Source organism: Fusarium solani, assembly GCF_023522795.1.
Source record: "Fusarium solani strain SB1 chromosome Unknown bctg00000005, whole genome shotgun sequence".
Lineage (NCBI taxonomy): Eukaryota > Fungi > Ascomycota > Sordariomycetes > Hypocreales > Nectriaceae > Fusarium > Fusarium solani.
The window spans coordinates 37,145-55,788 of NW_027072153.1; the positions used below are offsets into that span (position 1 = coordinate 37,145).

An 18,644-nucleotide genomic window follows, 5' to 3' on the forward strand; every position below is an offset into this window, starting at 1 on the left:
CGAAAGTCATCCAGATTGTTGTCAGCATGCATGGCGAAGCCCAAGCCCCTGAGGAATCCGATGAAAAGTACATTGCCAAACGTGTCAAAACCCCGCCAAAGTCGACCTCAACGCAATCCTTGAGACTTTTTAGACCCTTCAGCCATCCCAGCAGCTTCGAGATTCTTTCACCAGCATCCCTTCAACCCCAAAGATCGATGGAACGCTTTGGCAATTTCTTGGGACAGCTGGCAAGGGATTGGGCCATTAAAACGTCATTTTGATGGGCCAGGAAAGGCAAAATATGGTTTTCAAGCACGATAGATAGCAAATGAAGTCTAAGGGGTGGAAAAAGCCCGCCTATGACCAAACAAGCGGGTTTACAGAGGTTCCCGATATCGCGAATGTGCGGGAGTAGATGCATAAGGTTCTCCTGCCAACGAAGAGGTCAGAACGAGTCAAGTAATTAAAAAATGGAACATGTCTGTATAGGGCACCAGTTGGAGCCTATAAGGATATCATATTTAATCTTCTCATGATCTTGTTCTATTAATTTAATTAATAGTGTTCATGAAGCTTGAATTCAGCGGTGTTGTAGAAAAGGTGGGGGGATTCGGGGGTGGCGGAATCCGGGGTGGAGGGCTTATTCCTTCAGCTGCCCCAGGACTTCGCGACGGTCACGACAGGGCTTGTCCAATCAGAGCCCACGTTAGTGATGATATTTATTTTATTACCAGCTCCTTGCTCAGGAGCAAGTAGACAAATAATAGGTTATAACAGTCGTGCTCTCTAAATCTTACTGTAGCAGGAACTAGTAGTTAGAGGTATAACAATGTGGCGGGGTACGGAACGGTCTTTAGGCCGCTAGAAAGATAGGCTGATGTTGAATGTGTTTACATATGCGTCGTTTCGGTCTGTCGATAGCCCATACAGCTTGCTTCCTGCTAGTATAGACACATATGAATTGGACGTGGCCTGTGGGTTTCGGCTTGTTTAGTGCATCTTGGTAGCATATAGGGCCTGCTTGTTGGCGAGCTGCTTCTCCTTGGGGATGGTGAGAACGTAAATGCCGAGGTAGTTGCAGATGCTTGTCACCACGAGCCAGGCCCAGCGGAAGTACACAACCATGGAGAAGAGGAGGTAGGCCCACAGATAGTAAAGCTCCAGCTCGGCGCTGACCTCGGGGAATCCAAGTCGGGGCAGGTTTCCGAGGACGGCGCCGCCAGCGAGAGGGTAGAGCATAACAGTCCAGTAGGGGAAGGGTTGGCGCGTCAAGTGGGCGAGAATCATCTTGGTCGTCAGGCGGCCGAAGACAAATGACATGGTAAAGCAAAAGAGGATGAGGTGGTTCTCCGCCATCAGTGTGCTGTAGGGAGAGAAGACCCACGCAGCGATGGAGATGGTGTAGACGGCCATGGGAATCCATTCGAGGAAGACAGGCACGATGGGGAGGCCGTTCGCCTTGCGGGCCTTGACGACGTTGACCACAGAGAAGGAGATCTGCGTGAAGACCGATGAGCTGACAATGAGGCTGATCCAGATGTCCCGGAAGGTGGTCTCGCCGAGGAGATCAGCAAGGCCGGAGAAGTAGTCGCTCACGGCGTGACTCAGGGGCTGGGTCCAGATACCAGGACCGTAGATGCCAGAGACGATCATAATGGCGCAGGCGATGAGAATACCCTCGGTAGGGCCGTTGATAACGCCCAGGTAGAGGGTGTGCGTGTGGTAGGTCTCCCAGGTCGAGAAGAACATGGGTAAGCAAGGGCACAGCGCAGTAAAGATACCAGCGGGGGAAGTGCCCAGGCCCATGGCGGCGGTCTCGAGCACACTGGCGATTGTGCAGTTAAGGGAGTCGATGCCGTGGTCGAAAAGCTCGCCGAGGCCGCTCGAGGTTCCTGTCCGTCTAGCCTGCTTGCCGTCGAGGTTGTCCATGGTCTGGTACATGAAGAGGCCAAAGGCAAAGCTGAAGTAGATCCATGAAGGCCCCTGCACCATTGTCCTTGATCAGCATCCAGCTATACCGTAGGCGTCAACGTACCGGTCCAACAAGATCAGGCATATATATCTCGCACAGCGCGACATTTGCCAGAATAAAGCAGAAACCCAAGAGGGTTACCATGTTTGGTGCGATCCATAGTGGCAGGAGGCTCACGGAGGCATTCCACTGTATGACGACCAAGACAAGTGTTAGCTGTCATGAGCTTCGTATGTCAGTGGGCGAGAGGTAAATTCGCTCTTGAATCGCTAGTTCCCCTGCTCTCTGCATAGCAGAAGCTGTAGTGAGCTGAGGAGAAGCAAGAAAGAGCAACTCTAGGTATCGAGGAGACGTACAAAGGGGCCGAGGACGTATTTCGAGACCGGGGATAGGTCGACACTCGAGTACTTATACAACTTGAGGTGGACGAGAGCATCTTCGGAGATGCACTCAGAGACGTTTTTCTCTGTCAAGCACGGGTCAGTTGAAATGGACCCAGACGAAGCTCCAGCAAAGCAGAATCAACCGCAATCCTGGGTTTCACTTCAGACTCGTGCTGGGAGCCATATGCGTACCAGTTGGGTCGGTGGCCAATGTATTGTAAAGCGGTAGTGTCTCGCCTTCGGACATGGTGGGTGGGGAGGGCAGGTGGGAAAAACAGGGGTCCCCTTTAAAAAGGCAGAAAATAATATGCTGGTAAAAGAAAAAGCCCGACAATGGGACCTTGAGAAGCGCGGTAGTAGAAAACGGACGCGGTGCAGGAAATAGCCGCCAGGATCTTGTGGATGGGATCGAAATCCTCTGGGGCACGAAAGAGAGACAGTTGGCGCTGCACGTGGGTGGTTTCTGAGCCTGAGAATTGACACTAAGTGTGACGGCTTTTTCAAGGCCTGGCTTGACAAGGCTTGCGGCTTTGTTGAGCTTGATAGCAGATCAATTTCAAAACCAAGGAATTGGTAGCAGGGGAGAGGATGAATCTGTATCAAAGCGGCTAATAAAGACCTTGAAGGAAATCGAAACTGAAATCCTTTGAAAAGATAACAACGCCCTTGTTTTATTCGACAGGGAACGAGAAAGAGGGTTAAACGGGCTAGTTTGGCAAGTTCGAGAGTGGGCGCCAACATAAAATTGCGCGCCCGGGCGCGGCATCTGCGAACCTCCGAGCGCGATTGGCCCATTCACCACACGCTCTGCAAGCTTACAAGCACAGTCTTAGGTTACAGCGCTATGGCCTCACTCGGCAACTTTAAAGTATCTCTTAAGCCGTCAAGGACCTCCAAGTCGCACCCCCCTTCCTCCCACATCGCCCCTGTAATGACGAGAGACGAGCGGGGTATGAAAAGTTTCAATTTGAAAGCCTTCACAGCCAAAATGCCATACAGATTGATTTTGAAAATACCAGTGACTTGAACTCTAATTCTGGATAAGATACAGGTAGGCAAGGCCCATGATAACAAGAGCTTTATCAAGGAAAATCATAGCCGGCCGGCGGTGCCTAACTATTCTACCCAGGCCCCCGATTTTCCGGACGATGCGAGGCGTTGCTATCCCCTCGATTGTGTTAAGGCTCCAGAAGGTATTCCGCCCCACATCGCCCCTGCCAAATGATAGGTACATGCGGGGAACCTGACGATGTGTCGCACTGAGCGTGCTAAAAGGATCAAGGGTCAGGTAAACGATAATGAGCAGCAGCAATGTGTTGATTAATTGTTATCTGAGGTTATCTCTTATGCGAGGTATTCCATCCCGCAGAGTTATTTAAAGCATACGGCTAGATTACTAACGCAGTTGTTTCATAAGGCCGTGAAGATCATGCCTACCCTGCGACATGAAGTCTTACATATAATAAAGACCTACCTTTTCATCTATGATTTCACCCTAATCTAGCTATTGAGGCCCACTATCTTACAAGGATGTAATTGGCCTTAGTATAAGACAACTAAATTGTCGTTGTGATCCTCGATTGACTTTGGTGCACTAACTGTACCGGTACCTGTAGACATGTTCTGCATACCAACAGTTCTCAGACAAGATGGTCCGGATTCGAGGAGACATTTGGAGCGGCGACAGGGGAGGATCAGATTGCTTTCGAGCGACCGTCATGAAACCGGCCACCCCACTTCTGTCAGACAGTACGTGTATTCGGTCCATTGGTTGAATCAGTGTATTCGTGTTGTGTTCGCGTTTTTTTTTAAGTATCTGCCCCTGAAGGACCTGCTTTTAATCTTAAGATCCTTGACCCACACGTGACACCCACCTCTGTGTACTCCCCTGCGCTAGCGCTAAACATCACAAGCATGCACGCTTCTACTATCCTCTACGGCCTCGTCTTCCTGCAGGGCGCTATGGCGTCTCCGATTGGTGACTCTTCTGTGGACGTTGAGCCTCGGGCCATCGAGCCCGAGGGCCTTGAGACTCGAGACATTGAACCTAGGGGTCCGGTTTTTGGGGACGTACCCTTCCCGAAACTCCCAGCTATGAAGCGCAGTAAGTTGATAATGAAAACATTCAGATGACCAGTCTAACGGGAGATTGCACTTGCAGAGGGTCTGGGGGCCGGTTGCTCGTCGACCGAACAGACAGCGCTCTGCTCTTCAGGAAGCTCATACTGCTGTACCGGTGATGGCAAGGGCGGTAGGTAATCCAAATACCTTTTGACCGCCCAGGAAGTCTCAAACATCCCACAGGTAACGTCTGTTCCTTCTCAAACTCTTGCAACAGCGATGCAAAGATCATTTGCTGCAACAATAGCGGCGCTATAAGTGACTCGGCCTCTCAGCCCCATCCCCTGGCTCACAAGTTGCCTAGTTCCAAATTTGCATTGGTGAGATCGACTCCAACATGCCTGTCACCATCAACATCAACATCAACAAGGCGAAGCAGAAGGTGGGAAATTAAAAGTGTTGGCGGTGTCGGGAAGATGATGCCTCCCTATTCAAACGGTTTTGGTGGTGCGGCGACGTAGGGCTAGAGTGCGGCTACTTTCATTTTTACACTCCTTTTACGCTGTTATTAAAAGACCCTAGGAAGGTGAATTCACACCTTTCTATTGGCCTGAGGTTGATGTAGTACTGAATAGGACCTTCTTCTCCCTCGTTGATCAGGTACAATTGCCTCTTCGGGCCGGCGGTCTTTCCCTTCACCCACTTGTGAAACTCGGCGTAAATTGAGATGTTGGTGACAGTTGGGGCGACGAGGCTGAAGTTCGGGAAGGTTAAAAAACTCAACTGCCTCCTTGTAACTATGACACCAGCCCCGGCTGATCCGGCACATTGCCGTGTCTTGGGACGCTCCACTAGCCAGGTCTTCTGTCGTTCCCAGCGGCCGGGTCCCCGATCGGATCGTGGGTTCCCGAGATTTACCAAGAATAGATACCTTGGCGGTGGAAAGAAAACATGAGACGTCTTGTTTAACAACGGCAAGAATTCCACAGGTAAACTGGCTACTTATAAGTCCTACAATAAGATGGATTCTAAAATAGACTCGTCATAAGGAGAATTGGTGCCATCGACACAGATGGCAAGCCCAAACTAGAACCACCTTATGAGGCGAAAAAGCGACCACCTCATAAAACTAGCAGACTGGGAAACCCCGATGCCGAATCTGCCAGTGAACAATATTCCATAGGTCCAAAGTCAACGACAGAAACGGGGACCAGCGTCCTCCATTGATTAGCAGGGATGAAGAGTCGCCTTAGTTGCCAAAGGTTAAAGCTCATAACGTTTATTTTCCGGCAGGATTAGCCGATAAGCCGGCCCTCCCTCGCACGGATCATCGGTAGCCATGCTCTGCGACCTGACTAGGACCGCGTCAGCTCTGGCCGTTACATTAGCCATATTGAGGGACTAAAACTTTCATAGCAATCCATTCTGGGCTTGGTATCTGCTAATTGGAAAGTACGGAGCACAGTACGATGTAACCTAAGTGGCGCCTAGGACCCCAACAGCGCTAAGCCACGACAAAGGGGCGGTCGCATGGCTTGCATCCCAAACCCAGCTTTTGTTCGCTTGGTTCCGATTAACCGATGAAACTTCAACCTTATCAATGTCTATTTACAAGAGCCGGTAATGATTACTACGTCGTTGGTGCTCAATGTCCCCAGCCCACTCTTGTCTCGAGGCGCAATTGTTCCGAGTTACCACAATAGCCCCCTCCCCAGACTGATCCCCCTGCCTTGGTAATGGTCTAAATAGGGCTTAGCTGGTTGTAGTAAGGGACTTAGTCGGCTGCGGATCTCCCTCCTTGCGTTGCATAGAACTTAACATACGCCCCTCGTAGAAACTCAGCCAGCATTTTTCGAAAAAACACTCCCAGAGAAACTAACAAACGGAGACATCCGGGAAAAGATTGGGTTGGAGTGAAAACTAGCCTTTTCAGCCGTGCGTCAGGGAAGCCCCTGTCTGTGCGCCTACTATACCTTGCTTATGAAGAAATGATTTCGCTCTCTCATAAGGCGCATTGGAGCGGAGTAGTGGCATGTGAGATATTTCCCCTTGTGGCGGTTAGCTTTTTTATATCGCGCCGTAAACAAGGGGCACATGATGAGGCTAAAAATGAGTGGCGGAGTCTTAAAATACAAATGGATATTCGCAAGGTGGTGAAATGTGCTCAGCGTAGTTGTGCCCACTGTAGCTTCCTGTATTCCCCACTGATGGCCAAATCATGGACGCCGGAGGGGCTATTGGACTGGCTCTAAGTTCTCCACACCTAACAAGTGGGTGGCCTCTATGTTGAATCTGAAATGTTCAGTTTTCTGATATTTCACCGGGAGTGGTTTTGCCACCGATGACCTATACGCCATCGGTAAATCATTGCTCTTCGACATTGGTAACATGTGGATGACTAGAGGGGACGCAATACGACGGCCCGCCCTGTTGCGCGCGCTTTGCATATCCAACGGTTGGGGCCACCATCACCGCATGTCTGCTTTGGTGGGGTTGCTCTGATGAGAACTGACCCGGCAGTCATCCATGCCAACGGCAGTTGAGGGAGTAAACAGCCAGATATGAGAACAGAAGACCGAGGGTTACAACAATTCTCTGGAAGTTGCGCCCGACAAAATCACGGTTCTTGCGCAATGACCCTAGGGCGGAAGTAGCTGTTATCGATGTAACGGTCTATTTTCTATTTGGCCAAGTAAGATACGATCTAGAACACCAACAAAGTTAGTGTTAGGGATGGGCCGGACACAGTTCCTTATGGCTGGTTGTTTGGGATTCAACGGCTTGGAGGGTCTGTGATGGTTACACTAGACAGACCTTGCCCTGGCGCCAACTCAGCTGTAACCACCCCTCCCCTCCCGACCGATGGATGCATTGCAACACCATTTAACCAGAATACTCTTCCGTCTTAGCCCATCTAAGCATTTACTTGCCAGTTATTCGAGTGGCGCCGTGCCATAAGGAACCAATGGAACTACATGGCTGGAGCTCTTGTTCCGGAGCATGATGATTATGCCGCTCCCCTTCTTGAAGGGGTATTCTCAGTAGATGCCTTTCGTCAGTATTGAGTCATCCTGCTGGGAATACCTCTCAGTGCATCAGCGGGCTTCTCGAGGCTAGTATCTGATTGGTACGGCTGGCTTTTAGAAGGTAGCATCATGTGGTGAGCGTTTCATATAGCTAGAAGAAGGCATGCATAAACTGAAAAGGTTAGAAGAGGGTTGGTTTTAGAGTTAGGAACTCGTGTTTGATGAGAAGGAGGGAAGACTAGATTACCCTCTGAATGGGGACGGAGATGATGCGCCCGTTTACCTTGCAGACAGGGAGTTTCGCATGAGTGAAGCCCAATGGCCTACATAATCCCAGCTCTTTGCCCTGTCTAGTCCCCTTTTTTTGAATCTTCCCTAACCATGGTCGTAGTAATTTTCCCGCACTTGCTTGTGATTCTAGATTGGTAAGTAAAGAAAGCCTACATCCGCCTACCTATCACAGACTTCCCTTGTAAGGACCGCACCACTCGCCTATCATGCGCCTCAAACACGTCCTATTTCATGCACTTCTTGGCTTAACAGCAGTCACTTCCATCCCTGTATTTGACACCGGGAATTACGGACTTGAGGCCAGGGATGACAATAATGATGCTGCCGGTCCCTGGGTAGCAGACGGCCATTGTGGCAGGGAGGCCTTCTTAATGCACGGCGACTGCCTCTGCAAGAAGAGAGGCCAGGAGTTCAACCGGACCACCAAGAAATGCAAATGTCCCAATGGCCAGATATGGCATGGAGGGGACAAGAAGTGCAAATGCCCTCATGGCCAGACTTGGAATCGCAAGCATAAGAAGTGCCAGGTCCGAGCTACTACAAGTGGGAGCACAAAGACGACAACTACAAGCAGGACAAAGACCACGACCACTCTGACCAGCACGTCAAAGGCCAGCAGCACATCAAAGGTCAGCAGCACAACAAAGGCCAGCAGCACCACTCTGACCAGCACATCAAAGGCCAGCAGCACCACTCTGACCAGCACATCAAAGGCCAGTAGCACATCAAAGGTCAGCAGCACAACAAAGGCCAGCAGCACCACTGTGACCAGCACATCAAAGGCCAGCAGCACATCAAAGGTCAGCAGCACCACTCTGACCAGCACGTCAAAGGCCAGCAGCACATCAAAGGTCAGCAGCACATCAAAGGTCAGCAGCACAACAAAGGCCAGCAGCACATCAAAGGCCAGCAGCACATCAAAGGTCAGCAGCACCACTCTGACCAGCACGTCAAAGGCCACCAGCACATCAAAGGTCAGCAGCACATCAAAGGCCAGCAGCACATCAAAGGCCAGCAGCACATCAAAGGTCAGCAGCACCACTCTGACCAGCACGTCAAAGGCCAGCAGCACATCAAAGGTCAGCAGCACAACAAAGGCCAGCAGCACCACTCTGACCAGCACATCAAAGGCCAGCAGCACCACTCTGACCAGCACATCAAAGGCCAGTAGCACATCAAAGGTCAGCAGCACAACAAAGGCCAGCAGCACCACTGTGACCAGCACATCAAAGGCCAGCAGCACATCAAAGGTCAGCAGCACCACTCTGACCAGCACGTCAAAGGCCAGCAGCACATCAAAGGTCAGCAGCACATCAAAGGTCAGCAGCACAACAAAGGCCAGCAGCACATCAAAGGCCAGCAGCACATCAAAGGTCAGCAGCACCACTCTGACCAGCACGTCAAAGGCCACCAGCACATCAAAGGTCAGCAGCACATCAAAGGCCAGCAGCACATCAAAGGCCAGCAGCACATCAAAGGTCAGCAGCACCACTGTGACCAGCACGTCAAAGACTACGACCACTCTGACCAGCACATCAAAGGCCAGCAGCACCACTCTGACCAGCACATCAAAGGCCACTAGCACATCAAAGGCCAGCAGCACATCAAAGGTCAGCAGCACCACTCTGACCAGCACATCAAAGGCCAGCAGCACATCAAAGGCTAGCAGCACATCAAAGGCCAGCAGCACATCAAAGGTCAGCAGCACAACAAAGGCCACTAGCACCACTCTGACCAGCACGTCAAAGACCACGACCACTCTGACCAGCACGTCAAAGGCCAGTAGCACATCAAAGGTCAGCAGCACAACAAAGGCCACCAGCACATCAAAGGCCAGCAGCACCACTCTGACTAGCACGTCAAAGGCCAGTAGCACGTCAAAGGCCAGCAGCACTACTCTGACTAGCACGTCAAAGGCCAGTAGCACCACTCTGACCAGCACGTCAAAGGCCAGCAGCACATCAAAGGCCAGCAGCACATCAAAGGTCAGCAGCACATCAAAGGTCAGCAGCACATCAAAGGTCAGCAGCACATCAAAGGCCAGCAGCACTACTCTGACTAGCACGTCAAAGGCCAGTAGCACCACTCTGACCAGCACGTCAAAGGCCAGCAGCACATCAAAGGCCAGCAGCACATCAAAGGTCAGCAGCACATCAAAGGCCAGCAGCACCACTGTGACCAGCACATCAAAGGCCAGTAGCACCACTCTAACTAGCACGTCAAAGGTCAGCAGCACGTCAAAGGCTAGCAGCACATCAAAGGCTAGCAGCACCACTGTGACCAGCACGTCAAAGACCACGACCACTCTGACCAGCACGTCAAAGGCCAGTAGCACATCAAAGGTCAGCAGCACAACAAAGGCCAGCAGCACCACTCTGACCAGCACGTCAAAGGCCAGTAGCACATCAAAGGTCAGCAGCACAACAAAGGCCACCAGCACATCAAAGGCCAGCAGCACTACTCTGACTAGCACGTCAAAGGTCAGCAGCACCACTCTGACCAGCACATCAAAGGCCAGCAGCACCACTGTGACCAGCACGTCAAAGGTCAGCAGCACATCAAAGGTCAGCAGCACATCAAAGGCCAGCAGCACCACTGTGACCAGCACATCAAAGGTCAGCAGCACATCAAAGGCCAGCAGCACCACTGTGACCAGCACGTCAAAGGCCAGCAGCACCACTCTGACTAGCACGTCAAAGGCCAGTAGCACATCAAAGGTCAGCAGCACATCAAAGGTCAGCAGCACATCAAAGGCCAGCAGCACCACTGTGACCAGCACATCAAAGGTCAGCAGCACATCAAAGGCCAGCAGCACCACTGTGACCAGCACGTCAAAGGCCAGCAGCACCACTCTGACTAGCACGTCAAAGGCCAGTAGCACATCAAAGGTCAGCAGCACAACAAAGGCCAGCAGCACCACTCTGACCAGCACGTCAAAGGCCAGTAGCACCACTCTAACTAGCACGTCAAAGGCCAGCAGCACATCAAAGGCTAGCAGCACCACTGTGACCAGCACGTCAAAGACCACGACCACTCTGACCAGCACGTCAAAGGCCAGCAGCACATCAAAGGCCAGCACATCAAAGGCCAGCAGCACTACTCTGACTAGCACGTCAAAGGTCAGCAGCACCACTGTGACCAGCACGTCAAAGGCCAGCAGCACATCAAAGGCTAGCAGCACCACTGTGACCAGCACGTCAAAGGCCAGCAGCACATCAAAGGCTAGCAGCACCACTGTGACCAGCACGTCAAAGACCACGACCACTCTGACCAGCACGTCAAAGGCCAGCAGCACATCAAAGGCCAGCAGCACATCAAAGGCCAGCAGCACATCAAAGGCCAGCAGCACATCAAAGGCCACTAGCACCACTGTGACCAGCACGTCAAAGGTCAGCAGCACATCAAAGGCCAGCAGCACCACTGTGACCAGCACATCAAAGGCCACTAGCACCACTGTGACCAGCACATCAAAGGCCAGCAGCACCACTGTGACCAGCACGTCAAAGGCCAGCAGCACATCAAAGGCTAGCAGCACCACTGTGACCAGCACGTCAAAGACCACTAGCACCACTGTGACCAGCACGTCAAAGGCCACCAGCACATCAAAGGCCACCAGCACATCAAAGGTCAGCAGCACCACTCTGACTAGCACATCAAAGGCCAGCAGCACATCAAAGGCCAGCAGCACGTCAAAGGCTAGCAGCACATCAAAGGCCAGCAGCACCACTGTGACCAGCACGTCAAAGGCCAGCAGCACATCAAAGGCCAGCACATCAAAGGCCAGTAGCACCACTCTAACTAGCACGTCAAAGGCCAGCAGCACATCAAAGGCTAGCAGCACCACTGTGACCAGCACGTCAAAGACCACGACCACTCTGACCAGCACGTCAAAGGCCAGCAGCACATCAAAGGCCAGCACATCAAAGGCCAGCAGCACTACTCTGACTAGCACGTCAAAGGTCAGCAGCACCACTCTGACCAGCACATCAAAGGCCAGCAGCACCACTGTGACCAGCACGTCAAAGGTCAGCAGCACCACTCTGACCAGCACATCAAAGGCCAGTAGTACCACTCTGACCACAAGAACACGCACAATGCTGGCCACAAGCATAAAGCCGACATAGCACCAGCACGGCCAGGCAACAGCGCTTACTCGAGGATGAATAAGTGCGTCTACAGGGTGGCCATAGTGGACAAGCAACAAGCCAAGATCTGCAATTGTATTCGTCAAATGACTTAGGAAAGCTTTCAAATCAACTACACGCCAAAATGCAGGCAAGCCTCGTGGTGGTGGAGATTAACGGCTGTTTTCTTCAGGGTCTAGCGACCCTATCTCTTTGTGTCCTATGTACGGTTCCTGTGGGCCTTTATTGTATTTTTTTCTCTTTTCTTTTGCTGTTTGCCGCGCTTTGCATGCGCTGACCCTTTCGGTCTATTGAGGTGTAGCCCTCGTATTCGCAATTTGTTTCTTCCCCAGCACTGGTTTTCCCACTGGGTTTTTCCAATGCCGTCACGCAAATGCGGGGGGTGGGGCGTATGTCCACGTTGCTATTAAGGATTGTCTATGTCAAATAAAATGCTTAACGTATGTGAATACCATGCAGCACCCACCTACAGGAAAGCAAAAAAAAAAAAAATCCCTATACAAAATGCCCAATTTCACTTACACGGTGTTAGGCCAAGATTGAAGTTATTGGCATGGAGCAATGCCTGTTTTATTGAGAATTTCATGCCGTTTGATATTATCGCATTAATTTTTTGATCACGCATGCAGTATGGTTACATGGCAGTAATGTAAAATTTCTCAAAACGTCTCCTTCGCCACCCAGCCTCCCCGACGCTCATTCGAATGTTTCTCTCCACAAGCCTTCCATAACTGCCTTAAAAATGCCTCAAGTGTCTTATATGAGGATGAAGTTGTTGAAGCCATACTAGATGTCACAGATAACGGCCTGTCCCAGAACCAATCCGCCCAGAAGCATTAGATCCCTACTGTACCAAGGGCAGCTTGTAATTTACTAAATTCCACACGTTTTGTCCGTGCGTCGACCCCCGCCACGATTATCTTCATAATTACATCCTTTTTATCCGTGCACGCTGGTTGGGTTTCAAACGCCCTACCGCCTGGCCCCTGTCAGGGGCTCAATGCCAACAAGACATCGAGACAAACCTCTGGTGTGTTTTTTCCTTATCCTAAGCCCTCAGGCTTACTCATAGAGTGTCGGATATACTGCTTCAATTATTCATTTCGTTACTGCTGAAACTTGCGGCTACGGAATTATTAAGCAATCTTTCAACTCTTCATTGACTACGATGTACATGCGCTCATCTGCTGTCGAAAGCAACGCCTGATGGTCGATGAGTTTCTCCAACATGTTTTGCAAAAATATTCAATCCGGCTCTCGAGGAGAAGATACCCGTCTTGCTCGCGGTACAGCTTGAGGTCTAGGTTGCTGCGGTTGATCAACATGTGAATGGCAGAGTTGGCCTTGTCTATCTTGTCCAATTCTTGCAGGCCTTCGAAAAGAAACGCAGATGAGAAATCATCATTTTTGTCATGCGCTAAAGATGCCCATACGACATGCAATAGAGCACTCGTGCCGTTGATGGGCCAGCCTCGTTTGTCGCCCTCGTCCCATAGGAGCACGAACTTGGTGGCCATCCACTGGAGCAATGGGATGTAGCCACTGCGAGATACTTGGACAGGCTTGTCTTTAGCACCCAAGTCGAAGGTCGGGCCGTTGAAGATAATATTTCCTTCAGAAACGGATGTATTGACGAGGACATACCCGGCGTGAGGCTTGGGAAGCCTCGAGTGACTGACGGGGGGTTGGTCTACTAGCTTCGAACCTGTCAAGCAACCTATGCCAGTAAGAATATACTGATGCGAGGGACACTGAAACCGGTCTTACCTGCATAGAACTTGGGTTCTGAGCACCACCCCAGCGCATGGCGAAAGTCTTCTAGATTTAGGCGAGTAATGTGCTGTTTCTTGTCCAAGTCACCATTTAGGTAAGATATCCGACCTCCGTCCACGACTTCCCGGGCGGCCTTGAGATTCGCTTCGCTTGGCATTATGAAGGTTGACTTGAGATGGACGTAAGAGTAGTGTTTTTTACTGATTGATGTCGTAAGAAAGGCTTAAATTAGGTGGTGATTGCATATAATTTGAAGACGTCACGATGTGAGGGGCTGTCTCACATTTTGTTACTGATCATAATTTTGTGGCCAACCTAGCTTGCTAGGTTGGCTCGCCTGAGGCTCTAGCCCCACATGAGTCAAAGGGTACCATTGGAGTGGCAGGACGTTTCGTCCTATTTCGGCAGTTCTAGACCGGTTGATAGACAGTACATTAGTTTGTCACCGTGATATGAAAGCCTCAATTAATACCATAGTAGTTTACTCAATAGCATAGCGCCACTCTAGGCCTCTGTCGATAGTTTAGCCGATAGCGCTGCGCCATGTGAACGGTGAGGCTTGGTCCATGCCGGATACGGGACTAGAGCGATTTTCAACTTCTCATTCTGAACCCGTTCCCGCCAACGTGGGTCACTGTTAATACATCGGCGGTATACAGTTTAAATTCAAGTCTCAGCCCCTAACGTTCTATTTGCGATTAAGAATCGTGTTCATAGCGTCTAACTCTTAGGAACTTCTTACCTCCAGGAGCTGATCCCAGACCGGGCGTGGGCTTTATAGCCCAAAGCTTTCTTTAAATAACAAACGAATTGAGCTCTAAGCTGTGGTGCCTGGTTCCGTCGCGTGATGTAAGCAGAAAGTTTGGAACGTCCTAGCGCGGTCTAGACCATGCTTCTACTCACGAACAGATGTAGGCGGCCTTTGCCGGATGGTAGCACGTGGCGTAACACCATGGGACGGTCGCGGCCAGGTTGCAATCCTCAACTGAAAATTGGGAAAATTCTGGCCAACGAGTATGCGTGTCAGGCCAGCACGTCCGCATCCAAACGCAGCGTATCGTACAATGGCCTCATAATCGTTCTAGACCGCTTATCAGACGGTCTAGATCCCGAGGAAGAGTAGAAGAGGGGGGCTTATTTCGAATCGTCTCCTGGGAACGGCCACGTCAGGAACTGCGGCAGCGCGGATCAACGGCATCACAATCCACTCAGCCTGGGGCTTTTCGAAGGACCAGTAGTGGCGCACAGACCTGGAGAGGGGCATTGACGGGGTCAGATCGTCGAATCTAGTGGAGCGTTCCATCAACGGCCAGTCTCGAATAGACTGGCAGGAGAAGTACCTGCTGATCATCGACGAGGTAGAGTGCCGATGCTGCATGCGTGAATGAGCGACCCTATCATCTATGAAAAACGTCGGCTGAGCTACCGACGTTTTTTTTATATAGGGGAAATTTTTTACGCTAGTAGACTATAATACTAATAATATTATATTAATAAAATATTTAATAACTTTTTATTTTATATTATATATAAGGTTTATTATTTAATTAAGCTAATAAGGTAATAAGAAAATAGTTTTATATTTATTTTTCTCTCTTATATTTTTTATATTAATAATATTAATAAGATATCTAAGAGATACTAAGATACTCTTAATATATTAGGTATATTTTTATATTATCTTATAAGTTAAATAATACTTCTTAGTATTATAGGTTTTTAATTAATTCCTTATAATAGACTTAGATATAGATTTCTTATATATTTACTATATTTATATACTTTTATATAGTTTAGATATATTTTCTTATATATTATTTTAATATTAATTATTATTTTTATTATATAAATAAGAATAATTTTCTTCTTCTTATAATTCCTTATTACTCTTTTTCTCCTTTTATTATTTAATATATACTTTATATAATTCCTTTTATAATTTCTTTACTTTATATTTAAACCTAGTTTAATTAATATTAGTATTACTTACTTTAATAAGTTAATTTATTTATTAAGGTTTTTTATTATTATATACTTATTCTTTTTATTTATAGGTTTTATTAAATTCTTTTAATACTTTAATTTAATATTATAAATATAGGTTATAATTATATTATATAAAGTTATCCTATTAGTAATCCCTTTAATATATACTAAATAATAATAAAGACTATTTATTATATCTTATAATTTATTTCTTATAATTAAAGCCTTTTATAATAACTTCCTTATAATTTATTTACTTAGCTAATATTAAGAGTAATTATTATTTTAGTTTAAATAATATTATTATTTTCTTTTATTTAAGTTTTTTAATAACTATAATAATAATTCTTCTTTTATTTATTATATTTAATATAGGATTTCTTTACTTTATTAATTCTAAGAGTAATTATTACTATATATTCTAGGTTTCCTTAGGTTACTTTTTAATATATCTTACCTAGTTATAAGCTACTCTTTTATCTAGTTTTTATTTATATTTATCTTAATTTCTTTTAGGTATATTATATTTACTTTATAATATTATAATAAACTTAGTTAATTAAGTTATAGTTTAGGGTTTTTTATCTTTTTATTAGGCTTAATAAGCTATATTAATATATTTCTTATCTTCTAGGGATAATTACTATTAATTAAATTAATAATATCTTTCCCTAATATCTTATTATTTCTTATAATAAACCTTTTTAATATAATTTATCTTATAATAATAATAATATTTAAGGCTATAATAATCTTATTTACTTTTTTATATAGCTCTAAGTACTATAAGGCTAGCTTTAATACTATAAAAGGTATTATTATTCTTTTTCTTACCTTAGTTAATATTAAATTATAAGTTATTAACTTTATTATTACTAAACTTAGAGTTTTATAGTTTTTTTTATAAAAATTATTAATTATTAATCTTAATTACCTTACTAATATATTAAATAAGGTTATTAAATTATTTTTTTTATAAAGTTTTATTTATTTTTTTTTTAAATTTATTAAAAAATAAGGATATTAAAGGTTTTTAATTTTAATTAAGCTTTAAAGTAAATTAATAATATTTTATTTTATACTCTAAGGTAAATTAAGTTTATTAAAGTATTTTAATTTCTTTTTTAATATATATCTTTTTATTAATAGTTTTAAAAGCTTATTAAAATATTACTTTAAAGGCTTTATAATCTAAGTAAAAGTAATAAATATAAGGAAAATATTAGCTAGCTAGGGCTATATAGTATTTCTTTATAATAAGTTTAAATTATATAATAATATAATTCTTAAGTCTTTTTATAATATATTAAACCTTATTAATAAGTAAAGTAAACTATATTAAGTAATATATTATAAATACCCTTAGCTAAGTAAAGAATATAAATAACTTATAAATAATCTTATTAAAAGGTTCTAAGAGATCTAATTTTAAGAGATCTTTTATATCCCTTTTATTTATAATAATAATATAATAATTATATATATTCCTAAGGGATAAGCTAGTTATACTAGGTTTATATTAATAGAAAGATTAATCACGCTATACTTAAATAAAGGGGGTTATTATATCTAGTAATATACTTAAAGGTATTAAGTATAACTAAGTTATATTAATAACTAAGGTAGCTATTATATAAAAAAGTATAATAAGTATATTTTATATACTTAAAGTACTTACTAATATAAAACCTATAATACTTACTTACTTACTTAGATAAGGTTATTATAAGTAAGTATCGCCTAAGAGTATTTATTTTTTTATAATAAGTCTTACTTACTTTAATAGCAAATTAATTATATAATAGGGTTCTACCTTATTAAACCGCCTAGTCTATTATTTAGCTATAATATAATATCTCCCCTTTATTAATCTTATCCTTAAGGCTATATAAGTAGTTATTATCCTTAACTTAGTTAGTCCCCTTATCTTATTCTCTTAATTTTCTATTAATTATTTTATTACTTTATGCTACCTAAAATAGGGATCAAAGTATCTTAATTAATATCTTAGTAATTTCAATAATAAAGGCTCTATACCTAAAGCCTAAGGTCTTAATAGGCTTAAATTAATAAGATTTATCCACATAATTATTAATAGCTTTAATAACGCGCTAAAACTAGCTCTATTTATAATAAATAGCTTATATCTTAACTAGCTAAAGTGGTTAAAATCCCCTTCGCGTAGTAGCTCCCCTCTGACGTTAACCTTCCAATTATCCTTGCAATTCTCAATCACTTAAAGAGGTTAAAATCGCTTCTATTATCCTCGTGAGAGGAGGTTCAACCATAACCAACAACAACCATAACTAACCAGTCAACCAATCTGCGACCGGCCAACTGATTAATAATACACCAACGAGATCGCAATAGCTTTCCGCAAAGACCTTTAACCAGCGGATCAAAGCAGCGCGGCTAATGCCTATCGGCATGCCTTCCTATATAACTAAGATAACCTTACCGAAGAGGTCTATAAGCTTCATAGGGGCGCAAAAAGCACCTATAATAGGCTATGAGAGATAATATTATATGGAGCTATTTGGAGCGTTGCGGTAGGCACGCGGCCTACTAAATAAAAGGTTTAGGTTAAACTCGCGATCTTTAGCTATAACCTTCTTCTTCTTCTGCTTAGCCTCTTTCTACCTAGTTATAATATAGATAGTCGATTTAACTTTATTAGAGAAGAGCTTTCTTTATTAAAGGCCCTTAAAAGGAAGCTAAAGAAACGTAGGCATCTCGCCTAGAAGGAAATTAGTTTCCTCAATGGCTTAAGAGACAATAATAATACGCACCCGTACAAGGCATAGCTTATAACTCTCGTCATTAGCGTTAATACCTTCCGCAACGCTAAATAAGAAAATCAAAGAAGTCTTATGGCTAGCTAGGATCTGGCTATATAGCTATAGGCGCAATTATGTTGGGAAATAGAGGTTATCGGCGTTATAGGTTTCGGAGGGATTAGTTCTTAGAGTCGGCGTCGGAGTTTAAACCTAAAAAGTGTCAGCGCCGGGGCTTAGCGCTAGACTCG

General features: G+C 45.5%; 4 protein-coding genes across 4 annotated transcripts; 2 read left to right on the forward strand and 2 right to left on the reverse strand.

Annotated features, from left to right (window-relative positions):
* Window positions 1–972: 972 nt before the first annotated feature.
* Window positions 973–2,584, reverse strand: MRS44_008429 (uncharacterized protein; the record flags this gene model as incomplete). The annotated part of the gene is made up of 4 exons (XM_065620916.1): window positions 973–1,965; window positions 2,018–2,143; window positions 2,311–2,420; window positions 2,530–2,584. 4 exons carry the CDS (start codon window positions 2,582–2,584, stop codon window positions 973–975), a joined length of 1,284 nt encoding a protein of 427 aa, XP_065476988.1.
* Window positions 2,585–4,251: 1,667 nt separating this feature from the next.
* On the forward strand, window positions 4,252–4,596 carry MRS44_008430 (uncharacterized protein; the record flags this gene model as incomplete). The annotated part of the gene is made up of 2 exons (XM_046279246.2): window positions 4,252–4,441; window positions 4,499–4,596. 2 exons carry the CDS (start codon window positions 4,252–4,254, stop codon window positions 4,594–4,596), a joined length of 288 nt encoding a protein of 95 aa, XP_046123260.2.
* A 3,325-nt stretch (window positions 4,597–7,921) lies between these two features.
* MRS44_008431 (uncharacterized protein) lies at window positions 7,922–11,839 on the forward strand (the record flags this gene model as incomplete). The annotated part of the gene is made up of 2 exons (XM_065620917.1): window positions 7,922–11,104; window positions 11,156–11,839. 2 exons carry the CDS (start codon window positions 7,922–7,924, stop codon window positions 11,837–11,839), a joined length of 3,867 nt encoding a protein of 1,288 aa, XP_065476989.1.
* Window positions 11,840–12,966: 1,127 nt separating this feature from the next.
* On the reverse strand, window positions 12,967–13,790 carry MRS44_008432 (uncharacterized protein; the record flags this gene model as incomplete). The annotated part of the gene is made up of 3 exons (XM_065620918.1): window positions 12,967–12,985; window positions 13,133–13,577; window positions 13,628–13,790. The coding sequence occupies 3 exons, from the start codon at window positions 13,788–13,790 to the stop codon at window positions 12,967–12,969; spliced, it is 627 nt and encodes a 208-aa protein (XP_065476990.1).
* Between the last annotated feature and the right edge of the window lie 4,854 nt (window positions 13,791–18,644).